This window comes from Mustela erminea, chromosome 8 (genome assembly GCF_009829155.1).
Source record: "Mustela erminea isolate mMusErm1 chromosome 8, mMusErm1.Pri, whole genome shotgun sequence".
NCBI lineage: Eukaryota > Metazoa > Chordata > Mammalia > Carnivora > Mustelidae > Mustela > Mustela erminea.
The window spans coordinates 26420038-26445077 of record NC_045621.1 but is presented as its reverse complement, the minus strand read 5'-3'; the positions used below and the strand labels follow the sequence as shown (position 1 = coordinate 26445077).

The window sequence follows — 25040 nt, the reverse complement described above, 5'->3', positions numbered from 1 at the left end:
GAATGAAATTAAGAACCATCATCTGGAAATACCCAGTGCTGACATTTACTATGGATCCGTCCTGACTGTTCATTTCAATGCCCTCCAAGTTGTAAGCAATGGAAATCCACTTCAGCTGGTCCCAACACAAGAATATTGATCGAAGGCTGCCATGGACTCCAGAGAAACCTACAGGACACACAGTCTCGGGGCCTCAAGGGCACTAAACTCCAACAGACACCAAAGCTGCCCTCTCTGGCTCCAAGGAGGCCTAAAGACCTCCCTCCCAGGGCTTCTCTGCTTTATTGGTCCACCTGCTTCAATCTTCTGTCTCCAAAGGCCACTTTCCTTTGCTCACTCACTCGTTCTCATGTGATCCTCATGTCTGCTCTGAGGTCTGTATGATTTTTCAGTCTCACTGGCTCCATCTTTCATTGTTCTAATTCCAAGTCCAGGAAGACCACCAGCTTAGGCCAGGAAGCTTCATCTGGTAGTGAGGGTCACAAATCTATTCGTTTGTGAAGGCAGTACCATAAACCAGGGTTTATGGTACCATAAACCAGGGGTGGGACCAACAGAAATCAAATCCCTTGTCTCATAGTTCTGCAAGCCTGAAGTCCAAGATCAAGATAACAGTGGGGTTGGTTCCTTCTGAGGGCTTGGGTGGAGGATTTATACCATGCTTCTTCCCTAACTTCTCATGGTTTGCCGGGATCTTTGGCATTCCTTGGTTTCTGCTGTTAGCACCAGCATCTCTGCTGGGTTTTCTCATGGCACTCCCCTTGTGGGTATATGGTTGTATCCAAGTTTCCCCTTCCATAAGGGCACAGTCATGTTGGATTGCGGTCCACCTTAATGACCTCAACTTAACTTGGCAATCTACAAAGATTCTATTTTCAAATAAGGTCACATTCACAGATACTGGAGGCTAGGACCTGAATATCTTTTATGAAAACACAGTTCAATCCATGACCATTATATTGAAAGAGTAGATTTATACCTTTAAGTGGCCACAGTAGAAGCAATGACATTTGTCTGGTACCAAAGTTGTTTTCTATGTAAATATATATTTTTTTCTAGCAAAAATAGAATCATACTATAAGTTTTTCCTTCAACAATGTATTTTGAAAATGTCCTTGTGTCACTAGCATATTTTACATTGTTTTCAATGACAGCATTGTATTACACTATGCAAATATACCATAATTTATTTAAGCAATCTCATGTTAGATTTCTTCCCATTTTTTCTTAGTTTGTACAATATTGCAGTGAATATTTTTGTCTCTAAGTCTTTGTGCACACTGATAATTATTTCCTTGGGATAAATTACTGGAAACAGAATTAGTGGTTCAAAGGATATGACATTTTAAAAGCTTTTGATATATTTTATCAAGTTGATTTCCAGGAAAAATATCTGTCTCCCCACCATCTCTGCCAGGATCCAGAAGAGTATTTTTGGTCATCCAAAGTCAAAAAGATTGTAAAATATACTATGATGGTTTTAATTTCTATTTTTGGACTGAGGTGGATGTGTTTCCGCGAGTTTCTTGGTCATGTGAATTTCTTGTTTGGGGAAATTGTCTATTCATTTACTTTGCCTGATTTTCTATTGGCTTTATTTGTTCTTGTTTATTTCTATTAATTTTCTACCTTAGAAACATTAATCTATGTTGTAGCAGGATTTTTTTTAATAGCTTGAGTTTTTTTTTCTGTCTTGTTTATAATGCTTTTGAAATACAAAAGTTTGAACTCTATCAAAATTGGCATCACTGGTTTCTTTCAATTCTCTTATGCTTAGAGTTTCCCTATCCATGGTGGGGGGGAGGGAGGACAGACAATCATAGATATTTCCTTTTATTTTTCCCCCAGTGGTTTCTATTTTTACCTTAAAAGTGTTGATCTGTAGGCTCTCATTACCTCTGGTAGATTGAATATGGCTGCAAATGCTTTGTTACTCTTATCTCTGAGAAGTGGAGTCTAATTCTTCTTCTCTTGAATCTGGCTTTAGTGATTAGACTGACCTGCTGAATATAGTAGAACTGATGTCCTGGGAATTCTGAAGCAAAGTTATACCCTTGTTCCACTGGCTCATACAGTCCCTGGTCTCCAGGTAAGAAGTCTGACTATCTTGGGGTGCCTGGGTGGCTCAGTGGGTTAAAGCCTCTGCCTTCGGCTCGGGTCGTGATCCCAGGGTCCTGGGATCGAGCCCCGCATCGGGCTCTCTCCTCAGCAGGGAGTCTGTTTCCTCCTCTCTCTCTCTCTCTGCCTGCCTCTCTGCCTACTTGTGATCTCTGTCTGTCAAATAAATAAATAAAATCTTAAAAAAAAAAAAAAAGAAGTCTGACTACCTTAAAAGTCACCTTCATCAAGAGATTAAGTGTAAGCACTTGGCCATCCCAACTGAGCCCAGAATTCTAGCCATTTGCACCAGGGAAAACTCAGCATCACCAAATCCTCTGTCAACACTAAATGGAGCAAAAGAACCACCCAGCCAAGCCCTGCTCAAGTTCTGGACCCATAAACCCATGAGACAGAACACAGACAGTTGCATTTTAAGCTGTTGTTACACAAGAGTAGCTAACCGGAACATTACATCTTACCTGCAGTAGTGATACAGAAGCTGTGAGATGCAGGAAAAAGCACTAGAGTTTCAGGGAAATGAGAGTCAAGAGCTTCAGCAAGGGTCTTGTCATCCATTGGTAATGACTGATGATATCAAAAGTAGCAAGGTTTATAGCTGACACGTACTTGGAGGCAGAAAGAAAGGCCAATCAATCCCAACTGGAGCATATTTTGAGAAAAAGCTTTTCTTAAATAATTAAAACCCATGGAGCACTTTTAATGTACTGTACAGAGTGCTAAGTTCTTGACACAGATTTTTTTTTTCATTGAACCCCCAGTGGACGCCCGTGAATCGCTGCTGTTATTGTCCCCATTTCATAGACAAGGAAATGAGGCTTCGAGGGTTTCAGCAATCTGTCTGTGGTCACAGAGCTGGAAGTAGGATTTGAATCCTTGCGTGTGAGCCTGCACACTTGGCCACAAACCTTAACGTACCCTCACTTCTAGGGTAAGGCTCTGCTATCAACTTCCAGAAAAAGCCCTTTTGGTAAGGGTAGGTCTGGACACCGCGTCCTATCAGATCCTTCCCCCCACCCCACCCACCGGATCCTACTATATAGATGTCCCTAAGTCTGCAAAATCAGAAGGCTGAATAGGACACTCTCCAGCCTTGTCCCCAGGTCCTACAAACTGGTGGTTCCTAAAATTAAGCCACAGGCCCAGCAACGTGAACAAGGCAAAGGGAATGGAGTGAAGTCCTCCCTCTGAGCCTGGGATTCTGAGTGCCTTTTCCTACCGTGGCCCTCAGTTTCCAGACACCTGGAGGGACGTGGTAAAGTCTCCTAGTCAGGAAGGGCCCTCAGGGAAGGGATCACGTCCATTTCATCGCTATACCCTTAGAGCCTGACACAACGTCGGGGCCCCTCAGGATGTGTTTGATATTATAAAAGAAAGTGCTTCAGATTACAGTGGCCTGAGCTGAGATCCTCGTTCTCTCTGACCCTTCTGAGGGCTTTCCAGAATGCTGCCTTACCCATTGTTCAGGAACAAGTCTATGAGGTTATTTATTTATTTATTCATTTGCAAAATAAAATAGTAAGATTTAATATGATAGCTATTACTATCAATTGGTGAGGAAGAGTATCCCAAAAAGAAGAATTTCAGTAAAGTCATGAACAATTCTCTGGCCTATTTCTCTCCTTTCTCCTTCTTCTTTGACTTTTTTTTTTTTTTTTCACCTTTGCACATTAAAAAAAAATTAACATATAATGTATTATTTGTTTCAGGTGTATAGGTCTGAGATTCATCCGTCTTACACAACACCCAGTGCTCTCCACAACACATACCCTCCCCCGTGCCCATCCCCCAGCCACCCCACCCCTCCTACCTCCTCCACCCCAGCAACCCTCAGTTTGTTTCCTGAGATTGAGTCTCTTATGGTCTGTCTATGGTTTCATTTTGTTTCATTTTTTTATGAGGTTATTTCATTCTGCCTTATCCGCAAGCCACTGCCTCAGCCTCTGACTTCCATGGCATTCCTACTGGGTACAAGGGCCCTGTGACTGCCACTATTTCTACTTCTCCAGCCTCAAGGAAGTGGGGACGCTGCTCACTGCTCTGCGTCTGGGTCCCGGACAGGTGCCAGCTGCTTGTGTCAGCCACGACAGCATCACTGAAACCAGGTTACATATCTTAAGAAGATCTTGCTCTAAGTCTGGGATTAATGAAAGGAAATTGTGAAAACTGAGAATGGTCAAAAACTCCTGCCCCATATCAAGCTCATCCTTTAAATCTGTTTCCTTGCTTGGCCCCTGGCTGACCTCCATGGACAAAGGGCAGCTCTCCCCCTGCCGGAACAAGTGCTCACACCAGAAATATCCTGGGGCTGTTCTTGGCCTTGACCCACCAGCTGAAGGTGTACTCTGAAGAGAATAAATAGGCTTTTTTTCTTCCCAATGGAAGTCTCTCCTCATATTCTTACAGCCAACAACTGATTAAAGTCTCGCCAGGACCATCAACAATCAACAATCTGCTTCCAGGGCAAGCCATCCCGTACGCCCCATCTCCCCGACCCCCTGCCACCAGGGTGTGTCTGTCCCAGATAAGATCATCTTGCAAATTGGTCTGACATTAATCCATTTATTCAACTGGGTTCTCCTGCCTTGTCCACCGGCACCTAGTAAATGTATGCATGCATCATCTGACCAAACCCAAGGCATCCACACGGATCCCAACCAATCAGCCCTACACCAAGCGTCTTCTTAAGTATTCAGAGAGCTTCCCCTTCACACCAGAGCTTATCAATTCTTAGCACAACTCCCAACCCCATCAACACTACCCTCCCTTCCTGTGGCCCTTGTCTGTTCCCCCAAGCCCAAGACCATTAATCACTCTGCGGCCTGCCAGGCCCTTTCTGTCAGCAACGGTTCCCTCTGACCCTCCCTGTCCATCTTTCTCCCTTGCCCCAGCCTCTCACAGAGCAGAGTGGAGGCTCACACCTGTCCGAATGGGATGGACAAAATCAATCCACAGGGTTCTGAACCTCTCCCCCTGCCCCTCCTTACCCTTCACCATTTCATCCCTCTGCTTCTCAGGAGCATGCCAGGATTTTCAATTTCCTTCTGGGATTGGTCCAAGGGAAGTGACGACGAAAGGAAATGGGAAAGGATTTAGGGGAAAGGGGAGCAACAATGATTGGAGCACCCTGCAGAGCTCTGGAAGGCTTCTGGTCGGCTGCAGCAGGCGCATGGGAAAGTTCCCCAACTTGGACCCCGGTTCCCACGGGGGAAGAAACCTAGATAGGAATGCAAGGGAGAGGCAGAATCCTCCGCGCCTGTCAGCATCTTCACCTTAGTTTTGTGGAAGCCTGCTGCCTAATTTCTTCAAAGCCCTGGTCATATGGCATGAATGAATTGAGTGACTGGCGTCTCAGTAGGAGCCAAAACTCTAAAGTAGGCCAGTCTCGTCTTCTCGGAGCTCCTGGCAGTATTAGCTCTTTGTGCTAAAAGGAGCAGACACAAGGGCCTCTCTTCCACTCCCAGGAAACCTGCTTTCACCGTGACCTGCTGGGAAACATGCTCCATCCTTTGTCGTCTAAAACCTTCGAGACTCTAATGGCAGGAATCATAGGCCCGATAAGAAGGGAGGGTGTTATAGGCAGGTGGGTAGAGAAGATATTTTTAGGCAGCCAGAACCTCAGAGAACCCATCAAATCACAGAGGCCCGCCCACTCCACCTGTGTCAGCTGAAACTTGGATGGAATTTTCAGTGGCACAAAGGATGCTGTGCCTCCTGCCACTGGGAGGGCCCGTTCTCCCACTCTGCTGTCTCCAGCTAACCCCCCTCCAACATCCAGCTGGCTCTGGCTCAGCCTACGGGAGGGCAGGGAGCTGAACTAGCTTCAAGAGAAGGGCCTTCCATCCCAGCTGAGGAGGATGGTCCCGGCTGTCCCAGAGCTTCCCAGGGCTGCGGACACAGCTGCTCCAAGATACCGAAGCACGTGTTTTCATGGGCACCACCGACTGAGAATATTTGGATGCTGGGACAGTGGTATCTAGCACTTCAGGAAAACCTGGCCAAGTCCCCAGTCTCTGCCGGGATTGTTCCAGAAAACGAGACGCAATATCTGGTAGCTGAAGCGAGGGAGGATGAATAGAAGAGGTTAAGAGTCAGGACACGTGGCTTCTGGTCCGGGCTCTGCCACTCGGGAACTGTGTGATCTTGGTCATCATTCCCTCTCCCTGATCCTCGGTTTCCTCCTGTGCAAAAATGAAAAAGTCAGATAGGATGTATCTAAGTTTACGTTTTACTCTTTCCTTTTAGGGATCCAACAGCCTTCGATTCGATCAAACAGCTACAGGGAGCATCTAGACAAAATCTAGCATAAGTCAGTGGAATTCGAAACTGGGAGAAGTTGTCTATATTTGAGGGCCATGCTTTGCTTAATGTTATTAATATTTTGGGCAGGAATATTTTGTATACTTGGGGAGGTAGCCTGGGGAGGTTGCGAAGTGCCTTATTCTACTTTACTTGCTGGTATATACACATCTGAAAGGTTCAGATTAATTTGGGTGAACTGGTATCTTAAGTACTCACATCTCTTGCTTACTCTGAGGTGACTTTCTGATGTTAGAGGCTCTATTCTTCTTCCATCTGTATCAGCTAGATCATTTTTTTATTGCAAGGGACAGAAGACCCAACTCTAATGGACTAAATCCAAGCCAGGAAAATGTATTGTCTCATATGTATGAAACATCGTTACTAAAATACATTTCTTCTCTCCTCTCAGCTCTGCATTATCTCTATTTTCTCAACTCTTAGGTAGGATCTTCCTTTTGATCACAAAAGAACATCTAGAAACTCTCAGGGTCACATTCATCCACATTAAAGTCTTCATTGGCTGGGATAATTTGAGCAGCAGACAACAGAAAATCTGATTCAAGTTAACTTAATCAATGAGGAAAATCTTCCCCTTACTCAACAAAAAATCCAAAGATGTAGCACAATCCAGATTGGTTAATTAAGTGCCTCGATAATGTCATCGAGGAGACAAGTTTTCCTACTCCTTTATTTTCAGTATCAATTTTTCTCTCAGAATGGTCCCTCCCCACATGGTCACACATGGCTCTTGGAATTCCAGCTGTCTTGTCTAGACATTGCAATACGCAGCAAAAGAAGTAAAACTTCCTCTTCCTCCTGCTTTTTCTTCAGAAGAAGGAAATGTTCCTAGAATCTTCTAGAAGACTTTTCATGTCTCAAGGGACAGAATGGTTCCACTTGCCCATTTTTCAACCAACAACTGGTAAGTGGAATGCAATTATCATGCTAGCTTAGACCAATGATTTTTGACCAGGGAAGATGTTGTCTCACAACATGTCACAAAAGACACTTTTGGGCATGTACTGGGCATCTAGTAGGTAGAGGTCAGGGATGATACTAAGCATCCCACAGAGCACAGGAAACAGCCCTCAGAACAAAAATTATCTGGTTCAACATGTCAGTAGTGCTGAGACTGAAAAACTTTGGCTTAGATAATTACCCAGAATGGAGTGGTTAGTTAAGAGTCAACCACAATATCTTCCACGGTATTCTATCCAGAAAACAACAGTTTTTGTCCCAGCATTTCTAAGAAAATCTCACTATAATGTCCATCCCTGACCCCATTGTTGTGTTTGGGAGGATGAAGTACAATGATTGGCTTAAGCCTAGGTCACATGTTCTACCTCTGAGCCAGGATGAGTCAACCCTACCTGTAGGTGAGAGTGGGGGGAAGAAAGCATGATACTGCAGAGAGAGCTGGGGATGGTAATCAAGACAAGGTGAATACATGCTGGGCAGCAAAACAACAGATGCCCAGCACCCACCCTCCTCTCATCAAGAGGTTATGGAGGCAAGAACTGTGTTTGCACTTGGACTCAAAATAGCAGCAGCAGCAGTGGGAGGTCAATGGGACTGTCTAGGAAGACTCTGGACTGGTGCCAGTGAATTCTTCATTGCACACGGTAGGTAGACGTCCTGTGGCTTTAATTACCTCCATCCAGGCAGCTCCTTTCACCTAAAGAGATGCTCAGTCAGCCTGGCACAGTGAAAGCAGGAGAGGCAGAGAAGGGGGAAGGAGTGAAAGAGGTGGTGGCTAAGAAGTGTTCAGAGAGAGGGAGAGCTGAGGCACAAGTGTGCTGTGCGTCCCCAACCTCAGATGACTACTCCGCCCTGGAACTGAGCTCTATGCACTGCATCACCCAGGCCCCTTTGTCCTCTGGTTTATGGCTGGGCTACAGTTGACATCACCAGGAGGTGAAAGGGAGGGAGGAGAGATTCAGATATTTATTTCTCCCAATTCTTAACCAACTGAGCCACCCAGGCGTCCCTATTTCTCCCAATTCTTTATTGCTGTCACTGTTCTTACAGTGGCTACATTCTATTATGACCAGTGCTTCTGTTGAGTCATTCTTCTTTCATGATGTTTCTTTCATTTTGACTCCATCATACCACTCCTTCCCTTTGATCCTTCAGAACTAAAGGGGCCATTAACCCCTGGAAGTCACCTTCTTGAGTGGCTTAACACTCCCTATTGCTTCCCTCATTCTTAACTACGCATTTGTATATCATAGCTTCAGTAGAAAGTCTCAGAGTGTGTTGTCTGGTTCCTCTAAGAATCCTGACTCATGCAATAGGCAGGTGGCAGAAAATATGGATGAATGGAAAAGGAGATGTGGTATATACATATATGCAATGGACTATTACTTAGCCATCACAAAGAATGAAATCTTGACATTTGCAATGACATGGATGGAACTAGAGGGTATTATGCGAAGCAAAATAAGTCAGTCAGAGAAAGACAAATACCATATGACTTCACTCATAGGTAGAATTTAAGAAACAAAACAGATGAACATAGGGGAAGGGAAGGACAAATCAAATAAGATAAAAATTGAGAGGGAGGCAAACCATAAGAGATGCTGAATCTAAAAAACAAACTGAAGGTCACTAGAGGGGAGGTGGCTGGGGGGGACAGGAATAATTGGGGGTTGGGCAATTAAGGAGGGCTCTTGATGTAATGAGAAACTGTGTCTTATATGCAACTGATGAATCACTACATTCTACCTCTGAAACTAATAAAAAAATAGGCAGGTGACAGGTCCAGGATCCACTGAGCCACACTGTCATACCCGGTGTTACATGCCTTGATCACACCCAGTGTTCTATAAGTCTAAAGGATAGTCATTCACATTTGTTCTTTAGTATCTAGCCTTCTTGGGAAGCCTACTAGACAAAATTATGGATTTGAGGGTTATTATCCCTCTCCACTTCCAGTCACTGCCAACACTTGTACCCTATTGTCTAAGTAAGTAGAAAGTGTGCTGATGATGTTGTATTTGATAATGCTACCTACCATTTCTTGAACACTTATAAGATGCCAGATACTGTGCCAAACACCTTATATGCTTCATCTCATTTAATTTGCACAACAAACTTATGGGTTAAATACTATTCTTTTTCCTGTTTCATAGCTGAGAGAACTGATATTCAGACAGTTAAGTAACAAGATGAAACAGCTGGTAACTATGGTTATTAATGCTAGTGGGCACCAATATTTCTGATTCTCTTCCCCTTCCTGAATAATGAAATATATAGAAACACACACACACACACACACACAGAGAAAGCTATATTTCTCATCTTTCTTTGCAATTGGGGAAGGTTTTGTGACTAGCATTCTCAGTGGTTTATGACGTCAAGTAAGAAGGTGCTTTTGGGCTGACATATTTCAGAGCCAGCATGTCACCTGCAATTCTGATTCCTCTGCCTCTGCAGTCATGTAGCATGTGTTGAGATGGGATGCCATTAGATTAAAGCAGCCTGCCCTGCTGAGCACTACATGAAGGGAGCTGCTCTTCAGAATTACTTAGACCTGCACTGACTTGGTGGAAAGGCAAAATAAACTCTCGTATTAAGAAACTGGAAATGTGGTGCTATTTGTTACTGCACTATAACCTAACCTGTGCTGACTGAAAGAGTGGAGAAGCTGGGATCAAATACAAGTCTTTCTGAGCCAAAAGGCAGTGTCCTTAACCCATGAGCAATATTACTTCTCTGTGCCTCTTTCTCCAAGAAGACTTAGAAGTTGTCAACATGGAAAGATGAGAGAAAGGGAGCATGCGAAAGGAATGTGATACTTATAAACCCTCTTCCTAGAGGAATAAAAGAGTGAGGAAAGAGATCAGGAGAACATCATGCCTGTCTTTCTTTTGGTCATTATATCAACAAAAAATAGTAAAGAAAAAAAAAAAGAATTCCTTGGGAAAATTTTTATAACTGGGGCCTCTGGCATTTTTGCATATGGCCAGGGAATTAATTGCAGCTGCTCCTCATTGGAAATAATTTTGCAGCTCATCTTTAGGGAAGCATAGATGGAAATGCTCTCTACTTTGGAAGAGAAGTTCCAAGCTATAATGCTTCTGCCTGCAAGCAGGATAGAACCTCCATTCTGGGCACTATCTCCCTGTGTGGTTTTTCTCCTTCTTAGTTCAATAAAGACAATTTGTTGGTTTAAGAAAGTTTATTAACCTCAACCATTTTCTCTTTTCAGCCTTCTCTTACCTGCCATTCCCAAATTCCAGGATTGACAAGCCACGTCTTTGTTTTGGAAAGAACCCAGGTAATGAGGCCGTGTCCCCATATCTAAAGGCACTTTGTGTAATAAATCACAGCTCCTCCATAAGTTACTAGAAATTTTGAGTTTAAAGGGATTACTTTGGAAACCAAGATGCTAAGATGATTTTATTTTCTCCACTGAAGAAGATAATTCTATTGTGGGTGAAAAAGGATTGACAAGGAAGGTGACACCAATTGCCTGTATATTCATATACCTATGGATGAGAACATGGACCATCCAGTCTTACCCATGTTCCCAAGCATGTGTATATGGGTCTCCGAACTGGAAACAGCTATGGAAGGATTTGTTAATTAGCATCATGTTTACACATTTATTGTCAACTATAATTACTTGTTTATTAGAACAGAGGCTTCCCTGTTTATTACAGTCATTATGGTTTGTCAGTAAGAGATAATTTCACAAGCATGTATGAATTGCACAAATCTTGCCAGTCTTAGCTAGGACTAACTCTCAATGAAAATGCTCAGAGAAGATAATTCTCAAGGAGGCACACAATTTTATTTCACCTAATAAAAAGTTACCCTGTCCAACAGAACTGTAAACTCCTAAGCAAGGAATTTGCATCATGCTCTGTCCTACTTAGCAGTAAGCTATATTTCTGGTCAGTGGTGTTAATGCTAGGCATTGTGCTTGGCACTTACTTGATATGTGTGTTCTTATCCATTCTCACCACACCCTCTAAGAAGTGGATCCATGTTGCCATTTTCTAGATAAGAAAACTAAGGCTCAGAGAGGTCACATGACATGTCCTGAGAGACATGTCTAGGAGGAGCATCCAGGCCTTTCTTACTACAAAGCCCATGTCTTTGTTCATTCTATACACACACACTGCTCACACATGTTCCCCACTTAAGTAAATTGGAAGAGAATGTTTTGGCCGAGCTAATTTTTCTGGGGCATCAGAACTGTAGGGGTGTATATAAAAGGGAATTGCTGGGTGACAGGACCGTGAGGTAGAGTCTCAAGATTAGAAAACCAGAGCTGAGGTGTGACAGCACATTAGTGTAGGGGAGTTGGTGGTGGGGGGATGTTGTGTTGTTTGCTGAAGATGTTAGAAAAAACATGATGCTCAGCTGGAAATTTGGAAGACCAAAATTTATTCATTTGGCTGTTATGGATGGGGTTGGACAATCAGGACCTTAAAAAGTCATTCATTAGGTTTCTGATCATATTTAAACCTTTTTGTTTTTACAGATGCTTTTGGTGGTGGTGGTGGTGGTGGAGGTGGGGGACAGAAGTTGCAGCATGTGAAGAGGGCCATGCATTGAGTGGTCTCTGGCTGTGTCAGCACAAGGAGTTAGGGGTCCCTGCATCATAAGGGGAATAGCCAACTGTTATTGAGAGTTCGCTATGTGCCAGAAACCATGTTAAGTGTTTTACATTAATCTTCTCATTTAATCTTTATATCATGCTGCAAGATTGTTTCTATTTTGTGTACAGATAAGGAAATGGGCATGGAAGGGTTAAATGAGGTGGCCAAGGTCACATAACCAGGAACTATCAGATTCAAGACTCTGTCTCACTTTATCTGCACTAACTGAATTCTGAGACATGCCCATATACTATACCCTTTATTAAGTTGACTCCAGTTTATGAGAATGCATCCTGGACTTCTTGAGGCAAATTTGTATTTTCTCACTTTCTTATAGTTATTTACTCATACACAGTAGAGTGCGCAAATATTTAGTGGATAGCTTAATGGATTTTTGCACAATTAAATAGTCATGTAGCACTCCCTATATTCATAGCGATATCCAATCTGAAAAGTTAGAGATGATAAATATCGCAGGAAGTGAAGGTGCAGTTTAAAAATTTCCAGTTAATATTGTTTAGAGTATAGTGATATAGTCTGCAAAGGGATAGTATTACATATACCTTCTTGGTATTGGTTATAGAGCTCAGGTCTTCCTTATTTTGGAGGGAATCTAGACACTTAGGATGTATGAGGTGCAAGTTAGCATAAATCAGGATACTAAGGGGCTTTCTTCAGTTTTTATTAACTCTTTTCACATCTCATGCACAAATAAACTTTTGTGCTCTCCACATAGGAGAGACAACATGTCCTGCGAATTCCCCAGGACAAGGAGGGCATATAAATTCAAGGTTTTATTATTGCTATGTATGTATCTAAAAATCAATATTTCTATCTGTCTGGCTATCGATCTACATGTGCACCTCAGACAGCCATTTAAAATAGGCTCTTTTTAAAGCCACATTGCATTAAGTGAGTTTTCTGTTAAAATGGGTTATATATAGCACATGGCTGAAGTTTGCCAGGTGTGGGTATCATTGTACACGTGTTAACCAGGGGGAGTTCATGGTATAAATACAGATTATATTTCTGTTTAGGATTACATATGTATGTGTACATCTCAGGTGCCTATAATTCCATGCATAGTCACATGTCACTGTTCCCAAAGAGAGCTGGTTGGTGAAGGGTTTGGTCCCCACAAAGGACAGAAGCCCTCATGTTCTGGAACCAGGTGTGGGATAGACCATCAAAGGCACACCCAGTGGAGCCTGGGGACTCTTCAGCTGAGACCACCTCTTTCTTTGTCTAAGGATGACTCTGAGCAGGCAACTGCCCTTTCAGCACAACTGAGAACCAGAATCTGTCTTTCATGTCCACTGTGTCATTGCAGGTTTTTTGAATATTTAATAATACGATTTGCCTTCCCAGGAACAGAACTTGGAGAAGCTTGAGCAGACACTGGTACAGTAGGTATGCAGGAGGGCTGTGGTGACATGGAGCAGGCTGGCAAGTCATTCCCCTCCAGGAGTATCCCCAAACTGAAAACCCCAACAGATGGCTCTGAGCTAAGAATGTGGCATGGAAAGGAGGCCATGCAGGTGGTTTCAGGCACGAGTCAGGAGGCTTACAGAGGAAAAGGAAGTGCTGAGCTGGTATCAAGTGACCATAGCATGTGGAGAGAGGGAAACCAGAGACTTATTTTCCACTAACATATAAGAGCTCGGCTCAAATTCAGGCTAATGTGGTGTATTTCACTCAGTGACACAGCTGGAATGAACCACATCACTCTTCTGACCCCAAGCTAACATTTTACAGACTGGAAAACTGGGACCCAGAGGACAACTGAACTCTGAAGTTGCACAGCTGATCAGAGGGTGAACTGTTCATATAACACAAGAGTCTATTTCCATTCTTGAAATGGTTAAGTTGTGCTGCAGTAACAAACAGCACCACATATCCAGTTTCTTAACACAATAAAAGTTTATTTTGTCTTTCCACCAAGTCAGTGCAGGTCTGAGTAACTCTGCAGGGCAGCTCCCTTCATATAGTGCTCAGCAGGGCAGGCTGCTTTAATCTAATGGCATCCCATCTCAACACATGCTACCATGACTGCACAGGCAGAGGAATCAGGATTCAGATCACATGCTGGCTCTGAAATGTGTCAGCCTGGGAGAACTTTTCCCCTTGAAGTCACAACCCATTGACAACACTAGTCACAAAACCCTCCCACTTGCAAAGAGAGGTGAGAAGTACAGTTTTCCATGTATCCAGGAAAGGGAAGAGAACCAGAAAGATTGGTGACCACTGAAATTAATGACCATAGTCATCTATCAGCTGTTTGATCTCAGGCAAGTTGTTTAATACTCTGAGCTCAGTTTCCTCTTCTATAAAATGGGGAAAATGATAATATCTAACCCATACGTTTTTTGGTGCAGACTAAATGAGAAAGAGCATATAAAGTTCTTGACACAGTGTCTGGCATCTTGTAAGTGTTCAAGAAATGGTTGGACCTCTCATTCTTTCCCTACTAAGCAACCAGAGTGACCTTTTAAAAATAGAAAGCTATTACCTAAAATTCCTTGGTGGCTTCCCAGTTCACTTAGAATTAAATGCAATCTCTCTCGACATTTTTACAGTCTCTACATGATATAATTCTTGCTCTCCTCTCCAGTTTCATCTCCCATCACCTCTTCTCATTCCTTAGTCTCCCATTAATTTGGCCTTTTTGCTGTTCCCTTAACAAGTTACATCATTCCTGCCTTGAGCTCTGTGCTTGCTGCTTCTCTAACTGGAATGCTGCCTCAGATCTCCACATCATTAGTTCCTCTTCACATCTTAGGTCTAAATTCAAGAAGCCCTCCCTGTCCTCACCATCTATTACCCTCCAGTCTACACACTGGCTAGTGGGTCATCCCCTATCACACATTACCCTGTTTAGTTTCTTTATTATTATTGTTGTTATTGCTGCTGCTGTTTTTGTTATTGCTATCTTAAGTAGGCCCCATGCCCGTGTGGAGTCCAACGTGGGGCTTGAACTCATGACCTTGAGATCAAGACCAGAGCTAAGATCCCGTTGGTTGCTTAATGGATTGACCTACCCAGGCGCCTCATAACTTGTTTCGTTTCTTTCTAGCACTTATCACAGTATGAAATTAACTTATTTATTTGCCTGCTTCTGTTTTCCACACTGGGATGTGAACTTTGTGAGAGCAAGACCTTCATCTATCTTGCTCTGTATTGTACCCTCATCACTGAGAATGGTCTAGGACTCCAGTGGTGAACGCACAAATCTCTGCTTAGCACTTGTCCATATCATTATGTTGCCTCTTTTTGATATTGATTTGGAATGTGCTCTTTCCTCACTGATGTCTGGAGAAGAATATCAACTTCTAGCAGGGAAGTGGCCACCCTGCCCATGTAATGGCTGGTAACTGGAGGGTGGAGGCCTGACTTTAAGCTTTATCTTCTTTTTTTTTTTTTTTTAAAGATTATTTATTTATTTATTTGACAGAGAGAGATCACAAGTAGATAGAGAGGCAGGCAGAGAGAGAGAGGGAAGCAGGCTCCCTGCTGAGCAGAGAGTCCGATGCGGGCCTCGATCCCAGGACCCTGAGATCATGACCTGAGCCGAAGGCAGCGGCTTAACCCACTGAGCCACCCAGGCGCCCTAAGCTTTATCTTCTAAGTCAGTTTCTCCACAGTGGAACTCAAGTACCACCGGTTTCAGAATTGCCCAAGGAACTAGTAGGAAATACATATCCCAAGTCTATAATAGATGAGGAAGTAAAAATCTCTGGAGGTGAGAGTCTACTGAGAAATCTGCACTTTTAACAAGCACCAGAGGTCATCTTAGAGGCATACTTCGGCTTCAGAGGAGCTCTTAGGTCTTAAGTTCAGTCCACCACTAAGCATACAAAATATTTGTGCTTTTTCCTGGTGAATACTCACATTTATACTTGCATTGCATCTTTATCAAACTGTCTGAGGTCAGATTAGAGTGGCTTGGGGCATAGAAAGCATGGGCACAATGACTGAAGTTCTCAGTGCCCTTATGTAAGAGTTACCAATTGCTGTGTAAGAAATTACTCCCAAACTTAGTGTGTTTCTTACATTTGGGGCACTTTTTTGCTCATTAGAAACTCCTTGAGAAGGATGGAGTGCCATGACAATGAGTCAGGGGCAGAAGTAGAAGAGAAAATTAAAACCATTTCAGATGACCCCTTACCAGTGGCTCAGTAAAAAGCTTAGATAATGAGGAACCTGGGCTTTTGGTTAAGGCAAGGTTGTAATAATTGCTCTGGATTCTTGTGATCCACAACTGAAAGAGGTCTAGGGCCTGGAGTAATGACTTTGGTGATGGTGATGATGGTCACAATCCATTTAACAAGTGAATATTGAACACCTACTACATGCCATCACTGACCAAGGCACATGGGATTGAAATGAACAACAACAACAACAACAACAACAACAAATCCCTGCCCCATGAGCTTAAATTCTAGAAGAGGAAATGATGCTAGCTAGCATCTCCCTTCCTGTCTGAAGCATTTCCTTCTTATGAATTCTCAGTAATGAGGGACTTAGTCTCTACCAAGTCTTCAGGTCCAGTGAGGGATTCCCAAAACTATTTCTTCCAAGGCTTGCAGTTGGATATCTACTCAAATACTCATGTATTTCCTTACATCCTAGGAGATGGACGCTGGCTGAGAGGTAGATGTCTCTGTATGTGTGTGTTGGGGTAGGGGCTGTGATAGAGTACAGAGGGTTTAAAACAACCACATTTATCTCATGCCTTCTGTAGGTCAGGAATTCAGGCAGAGCTAAGCTGTGTCCTCTGGCTTAGCTTCTTTCATGAGGCTAGAGTTGAACTGTTGGCCAGGGCTACAGTCATCTCAAGGCTCAATTGGGGAAGGGTCCATTCCCAAGCTCAGTCATATGGCTGCTGGCTAGATTTGCTTCCTCATGAGCTGTTGGACTAAGGGCCTTGGTTACTTGCTAGCTTTTGGCTGGAGGCTATCCTCCGTTCTCTGCCTCTCCATAGTGCATCTCACAACATGTCCATCAGAATGGACAAGTGAAAAGAGTGAGGAGAGAATGAGAGCAAGATGAAAGTCTGCCTTTTGCCTTTTGTAATCTGATCTCTGAAGTGATATGCCATCACTTTTGCTGTATTCTATTTACTAGAAGCAAGTCACACTCAAAAGGGGGGGTTTACATAAGGGCTTGACTATCAGGAGATGGGGATCATTGGGAACCCTTTTAGAGGCTGCCTACCACTACCCTAGCCTGAGTTTTAAACATGGGACACAATATGGCAGACAGATAATAACGGTGTGGGGACTCTATGTGGAACAGAAATTTAATTTAAAAGGCACTGTGGCATCATAAGAAGACATAGACTTTAGGTTGAGAGACAGTGTTACAATCTCAGCTTTGGTATTCACCAGCTGTATAATCTTAGACTTAGTTTTTCTGAGCCTCGGTTTTCTCACCCCCCAAATAAGGAAAATACCCACTACCTAACAAGTCTTTAAAATGAAAGAATCACAGGGTGCCTGGGTGGCTCAGTGGGTTAAAGCCTCTGCCTTCAGCTCAGGTCATGATCTCTGGGTCCTGAGATCTAGTCCTGCATAGGGCTCTCTGCTCAGCAGGGAGCCTGCTTCCCCCTCTCTCTGCCTGCCTCTCTGCCTATTTGTGATCTCTCTCTCTGTCAAATAAATAAATAAAATCTTAAAATAAAATAATCACTTGGATAAGGCATTAATTAAAACGCATTTTCCCAGGTTCTCCTCAAGAAATTCTTATTCAGTAGACCTAGGTGGCACCTAATAATTTCTGTTTTTAATAAATGCACAGATATTTCCAAGTATATATGAGAAAGGCATGTGGCTCAGTACATGGTAGCTATTGATAATTTGCATAACTTTAATTCTGCAATTATTCTTGATGAACTATATGTTTGAAGAGACACAACTGATATAGTAGAAAGAAAACTGCACTGAAGATCAGAAGATGTAGAAGTTTGAGCTCTTTTCTGACACTAACTTTGCTGTGGGATCTTGGGCACAGAGCCATCTAATCTTTCTGGACCTCTTTTTTGTTTTTGTTTTGTTTTCTTTTCAGTCTCTGTAAAATGTCTTCTAGCTTTAGTACTATCTGTCTGGATAAAGAAGAAACAATAGCAGTTAGTATGAGATCACTTTAGGACTCCCCTGTTTAAAGAAGCAAGTGCAATGACCTCCATAAGTCTTTTCTGAAATCTTCATTTCCTGGTATTTATTCCTAAAGGCTATTCCTTGGAGCCTCTCATTCTTCTACTCTTCTAATTCATATGACCCCAGCATCTCTGTATGTAATGAAATATATTTGAAAAACAACCTCATTTAAAAGACTAAATCTATTAAGGAGCTGAGAACTTTCTGGCATGAAATGAAAAATATTGATTGCTTCTCACCTGTTAGCAATGAAATCGCATTCAGTTAATTAACCTGCTCAGTGATAAAGTTTATTACCGCCCTTCACCTTCAGCTCCAAATCTTTAAAACCATTAAAACAAATAACTGGTCAATGAGTAAATCTTCTCCCAGATTGGCATTCAGGGCCTTCTATGATCCGGCTCCAGCCTACCTTTCAGACTTATCTTCTAGCTGCTTAATTTCAAGGACCTATGCTCTAGTCAAATAGAAGAACTAAAGTACTCAGCATTCCCTCCCCTTATATCTTAACTTACATCTTAATTCAGTTCAAATGTCACTTTTTGAAAAGGGCTTTCTTGGAGATGTGGCATATTCACTTCTCCCCACCTTCGCTAAGCCATAAACATAGTTACCTTCTTATTTTAAACACTCCCCAAACTCCTTACACCTTTGTAGCATTTATTATTTTGTACTTTATATTATGATTATGTACATATTTATACTACTAGACTCTTGAGGATGAGATTCCAACCAATCCATTCTTGCGTTGCCATCTTCCAACACAATGCCTTGCCTACCGTTGGTGTTGGCGTTCAGTAAGTATTTTTTGAATACTTGAATGGAGACCCATTGATTTTTACATTTCCTTTACTGTGGCTTTTACTCTTGGGGCTTACAACTTTTGTTTTATCAACAGCGTTAGGACACACTCACTGAGGTGCTTTTCAGGATTTACATTATATTCAAAATAGAGCCCTCAAGCCTTCCAGTCTTTTTGAAGACAGCCCTGTTCTTGCTCCCTGTGCATAGCAGCCTCCTGTTTCTAGGAATCTTCTTCCTTTCAGTGGAAAGGTTGAGAAAGACAGTCTTGTGGATATCACCCTTTTCTATAACTCTGAATACAGGTTTGGTCTGCCTCTTCTATCTCCTACCCCAATTTACTTGCACGACATACTTGAAACTAGTATTTTATGAGGATTAGCATTTTACAAGACCCTGAAGTTCAATTTTAGGTAAAGTAGATATTCAGTCATGTCTGAGAGCACTCACATGAATCTGCTTTAGTTGAAGGGGAGAAATAGGGTCGCTTCACTGAAGCAAAAAGGCCCTTCTTTCATTTAGCACTCATTTTCTTGATCACCCAGTAGGCTTTAGGCACTATGTTTATATGTTGAAGTTCCAAACATAAATACTGGTCCCTGCCTTCAAGGAGCTCTGTGTCTTATAGAGGGAGATGAATACATGATGAGATCATTATTTGTGCAATGTCAGAATCAGGCACAGGGTAATGTGGTGTACAGAGAATTTTCCTTGAGAGCAGATGGATTTTTATAACAAAGAAATTCTCTTTTGTGGCAGAGTGGGTGTGCTGATATCCGTAATATACATATTATTTTGTAGTTGTTTTTGTAGTTATTTTTGTAGTATTCTCTTCCAACCACTCACCTTGGACCAGGGGTCAGCATCCATGGTGGGTGTTGAGGAATGATTCATACAAGCAGGCACCCCGGCTTAATCAAGACCCAGACTTAGGTCCTTGCTCCTTAGAGCTTGTAGGAATAAATCATTCAAGGAGATGGCAGCAAAGGGGTAGTTTTCTTATGATTCATAGGGCTCATCTTCACGCCAGTGATATTTTGGTGTGGAGATTTTACATGCTTCTCTGTCTATGGCTCCAATATTTCCAAAGGCATTAACCACAGCTTTGTAGATGACTCATTGGGATAGCTTGTCCATGTCTATGACCCTCGTGGTCTGTGTGCATTGAGGGGGAAAGGGGTTATGAAGAAAGGCAAGAAAGCAAACCTAAGTTTTAAATGACCCAGGTCTACAGCTGTAAGTACTGAGTTATTTGTATAGATCACTTTAAGTTTTCTTTTTCTTGCTCTTCACATTTGGGGACTCCTTACTATTTACTAGAAACTCCTTGACAAGGATGAGATAGGGTGACATGAGTCAGAAACATAAATAAAAGAGGAAATTAAAATCCATTTCAAATGACCTCTTGTCAGTGGCTCAGTTAAATGCTTGGATGGAGGGAAGCTGGAGATAGTGGTTAGGAGGAGGGTTAATATCGCTCTGGGTTCTTATGATTCACAGTTGGGAGAGGTCTATACCTTGGAGTAATGATGACTTTGATGATGGCGATGGTGGTCATATTCCATTCAACAAATACATATTGAGCACATACTACATGTCATTACTGACCTAGGCACAGAGGATTAAAATGGACCCAAACATGCCCCTTGGAACTGAATTTCTAGAAGAAACTGGCAAAAATGGTGCTGGCATCCCCCTCCGTCTCTGAAGCATTTTCTTCTCTTGAGTTTATGGTCATGAGGGACTTAGTCTCCACCGAGTCCTGGAGTTCGTTAGAGAGTCACAAAACTTACTTTTTTCCCCCAAAGCCTGCAGATTTCTATCTGCTTACAATGTTTGTGAGCTTGGAAATGGACTCTGGTTGAGATGTAGAAGGCTCTGTGTATGCGCGTTCAGAGGGCTGGTGATAGTGTACATTGGGAGGAAATCCTACAATCTTACTATCCACACTGATACGTTCCAGGTGGGGGGAAATGGACCCTGAATTGCTCCTTTCCACCCCACTTGCCTTTCCCCCTTTCTTGTTCCCTCCTCCCTTCCTTCCTAAATCCCTCCCTAGCCTCCTTCCTTTCCTTTCCCTTGGTCCCTCCCCATCCCCTTCCCTCTAACAGTTCTCCTCTTCTCCTCTCTCTCTCTTTCTCTCCCTAGCCTCTTTTCCTCTTGGCCCCTTTCCCTCCTCCATCCCTCCGCGGCGTCTGCGTCAGGCCCCTACTTGCGTGACGCGCGGGGTCTGGGTGGGAGCTGTCCACTCGCCTGGGGTGCTGAATGCAGCAGCGGCGGCCGCGGCAGCGGCAGAGGCGGAGAGAGCTGAGAGCCTTCTCCGCGGCAAGAACCTTGTTTCCATTTCTCGGACGGTCAGCTCACCGCCCCGCCACCTTCCTTCCAGCACCACCCCTCTGGGAACTGAGCCAGGGGGGCAGCAGTCGCGGCGGCGGGTGCTGAGCAACGGCGGAAGACGAGACAACACCTGGCAGCAGCCTGGAATCTGATTTGCTTCCTCTCGCCTTTTATAAGAGATATATTTATATACGGCTTTGAGGAGTCGCGAGGACCAAGCCCCAGCCAAGTGCTGGCTATCTCCCACCTCGGCCACACTGCTTCGTTTCCCCCTCCCCACCTGCAACTGGCACCGCAAACAAGCCTTACCTCGTTGCATCTGCGAGGAGGTAGCAACAGCGAGCCCAACCAGCCGGAGGCAGCGGAGAGGAGGGAGGGGCGTGGGGGGTGGCAGAGAGCCGGCCGAGGCCGCCCTTGGTGGGGGTAGTGAGGGCAGAACTGCCGTGAAGACCCGGCAGCCGCCCTCCTCCACCCCCACCCCTCCAGAAGCACCCATTCCTGATTATTTGAGAACCGAATTATTATTCTTCCACTAGTTTTATTTCATTTTTTATTGCCCTCCCCTCCTCACTCCCCAGCCGCCCCCACCCCTACGCCTGCCTCGCCTCTGGTTGCATGGCAGCGCTGCCCGGGCGCGGGGGCTCAGAGCCGGCCCCCAGGGAAGGAGGAGGAGGAGGAGGATCATGAAGCCGGGAGTCGCGGCCGCGCCGGACGGCGAGCAGCAGCCAGAGGACGAGCCGGAGCAGCCCCCGCCCCGGAGACACCGGGACGCCGACCAGCATTCACTGCCGCCGCCACAGCAGCACCGGCGGCCGCGGGCAGACTCGGAGCAAGAGGAGGAGGGCGACAACGGCCCAGAAGAGGAAGAGGAAGAGAAGGCAAGGCCACTCACCCGCCCGGATCTGCCCTTCTCCTGGCCTTTGCCCCTCGCCCAAAGGGACCTTTGATGGAGCCAAAGGGAAGGGGCCACGGATTTACGGACTGCCGCAGGTGTGGGCTGGGGGCTGAGATCATGTAACTACTCCTTCCCCCTGTCTCTTCCCACACGCCCCTTTTCTCTACCCCTTCTCTCTGCTCCACCGCCTCCTGTCTCCCATACACACACCCTTCCTCTGGCCAGGATCTTAATGCTCAGGAAGGAAGCTGCTCTGCAAGGGTTAAAGGACCTCCACCCCCCCACCCCCCACCCCCGCTTCTTTCCCCTTCTTCAGTCCATTATTTTCCCATTTCTATTCTCCTAATTGGCTTTTCCCTCTTCCGTGCAGCTTTTTTGGCTGCAGAGGCAAAGCACAAGCCCCTTGCCCAATTTCACCGGCAACCCCTCCTCTCCCCCCACAACTGCTCTCTTAAAAGCAACTCTGGTGCTTCTGGGGATTAATTGCCCCAGTTTTCTGCCCAGGAGAATTAAAACTTCTCCCAACCTCCTCTCCTTCCCACCGAACACCACCCCCCCAAAACCAATCTCCTGCTACCTGAGGAAAACTATCTTTTCACTCTGCACATGCAGTGCTCAATTTTTCACTGAGCCTTTTTGCCCTAAGCCCAGCTCAGTCCACTTCAAATTTGATTTATAATCTTCTCCACCCTTTTATACAAAAGAAAAGAGATTTCCCACTGCTTAGGAATCTGAGAAGAACTGAAAATATCTTCTCCTGGGAAACTTTCTGACAACTAGAGACCTTGATCTCAAGGCCCAAAGAGCCCTTCTTCAACATTTTTTTTACCCCCCCTTCCCATGCCAGTACCCCCAAGTCAAAGGCAAAAAGGAGGAAACTACCTGAGCAAAGCTAAGGTTGGTGAGGGGGCAGGGGGAAGGCAAGAAAACCTTTTTTGTTGTTGTTGGGCTTTCCAGGGAGAGTTCAAAACCAGTGACTCACAGTTCTTCGTCCTGGGAACAATTGATTTGCTACTTTGAGGGGGTGTAAGAAGAGCCAGTGAGAAAGCAGATCCCCCCCCCCTTCATAACATAGCTCTGCTGTGGACCCCCCCCCCCCAAAAAAAAACCATTCTACTATCTTCCTCTGCAAAGACTCTGGCTGCCCCTCCTGGGCTTTCTGCTTCCACTGGGCACATGCTGATACCCTTGAGTGGGCTGCTCTGGTGGTGGTGGTGGAGCTGCTGCTGCTGTGCCTGGTACCGCTGTGGATCGTGGGCCCCGGCTCCCCAGATGTTGCGCCACCAGGGTCTCCTCAAGTGCCGCTGCCGCATGCTCTTCAATGACCTGAAGGTTTTCCTGCTGCGGCGCCCCCCTCCAGCGCCCCTGCCCATGCACGGCGACCCCCAGCCCCCCAGTTTGGCGGCCAACAACAACACCCTTCCGGCTCTGGGTGCCGGGGGGTGGGCAGGCTGGAGGGGTCCTCGAGAAGGGGTGGGCAGGGAGACCACTCCCCTGCCACCTCCACCACCTTTGCCACCTTCTTCTGTGGAAGATGACTGGGGTGGCCCAGCCACAGAGCCACCCACGTCGCTGCTCAGCAGTGCCTCCTCAGATGACTTCTGTAAGGGGAAGGCTGAGGATTGCTACTCACTGGGAAGCAGCCTGGACAGTGGCATGAGGACCCCGCTCTGCCGCATCTGCTTCCAGGGGCCAGAACAGGTGAGACCCTTTTTCCCTTTTCCTGCTGCCTGATGGTGTCTCCAGATCTTGCAGATTACTACTCATGTGCTTGCTCTGGGGAGCCATTGTGCTGTCTTTAGTTTAAGAAATATATGTTTTAAGGGCTCCTCAGTGATGTCTTGTGGTTAAGTTTGCCCAAAAGGTGTCTGGTACCTGGTAGAGCCTGTTTGGTTACTCAGTTGTACCCTAGTTTTTGCATTTTCCTCCAATGCTAGTGTCTTCAATTCCATCCAAAAACTCTATAAGCATCTTCAGAATAGAAGATTCGGAAGTCAGAAGTGATAAAATGAAGGAACTTGGTGGTACATTCATGCTTGAAGCCAAGATAATCTTTTCATATGATTTGTTGTTACTGGCATTTAGCCCGGCCCGTCTTCAGTCCTAGATTCAAACTTCTTCCCTCTTTGGAGGGAACTATGCAGAGATCGTCTCCTTTTTCCCTATTCTCATAGACTGACACACGAGCCTGACCCTATTCTTTCACTTTGAACTACCCCCTCCCAAATGACACTGACATCCTCAGCAGTATATTTTAGTCAGTGAGGAGGAAATGGGGAGAGATTCTAGTCCCAAGAAGACACTCTAGTTTGCTGAGACACTTCTTGGCTGATTCAAGGTTTTTTTTTCCTAGGTTGAAAGCAAATGGGTAAGCAGGTTGGGGGTGAGTTTAAGGGATATGGAGAAGAAAGTAAGGAATCTTGTCATATCTACTCCCCTTCTCAGGCCTGAAGCACCTCAACTTAGAATATCCCTTAAACCCTCCCCATCCAGGGCAGGGATGCCAAGTATAATCATGCACTAGTCTGAAGGTCTTCCCTTCCCTGTTCATTCAGATTTTCACAGATAGACTCACCCCAGTCCTTCCAGCTCCACTTCCAATCTAGTGTCTGCTAGAGGCTGGAGATAGTATGTGGACATTATCCTAGAGTCATGAATTATAGCAACACTTTCCACGAATCCCAGGTAGAAAAGTCTCATCTAAAAAAATCTGATCAAGTTAGTGATCCTGGGGAAGGAATATTAAATTGCACCTTGGTCAAGGGAGTACCGTGGTTGCTTCAGCCACTTTTTCAGTAGCTTCCCAGAAGTAGAGGGAAGATG

General features: G+C 44.6%; 1 protein-coding gene across 1 annotated transcript in view; it reads left to right on the top strand.

The window, feature by feature from the left end:
* The first annotated feature begins 21102 nt into the window (after positions 1–21102).
* The window catches only part of MARCHF4 (membrane associated ring-CH-type finger 4), a 109816-nt gene continuing 105878 nt past the window's right edge, over positions 21103–25040 (top strand). Inside the window, exon 1 of the mRNA XM_032354941.1 lies at positions 21103–23918. Coding sequence (XP_032210832.1) covers positions 23394–23918 — 525 coding nt within the window. The 5' untranslated portion in view covers positions 21103–23393. The remainder of the gene's footprint in view (positions 23919–25040) is intronic.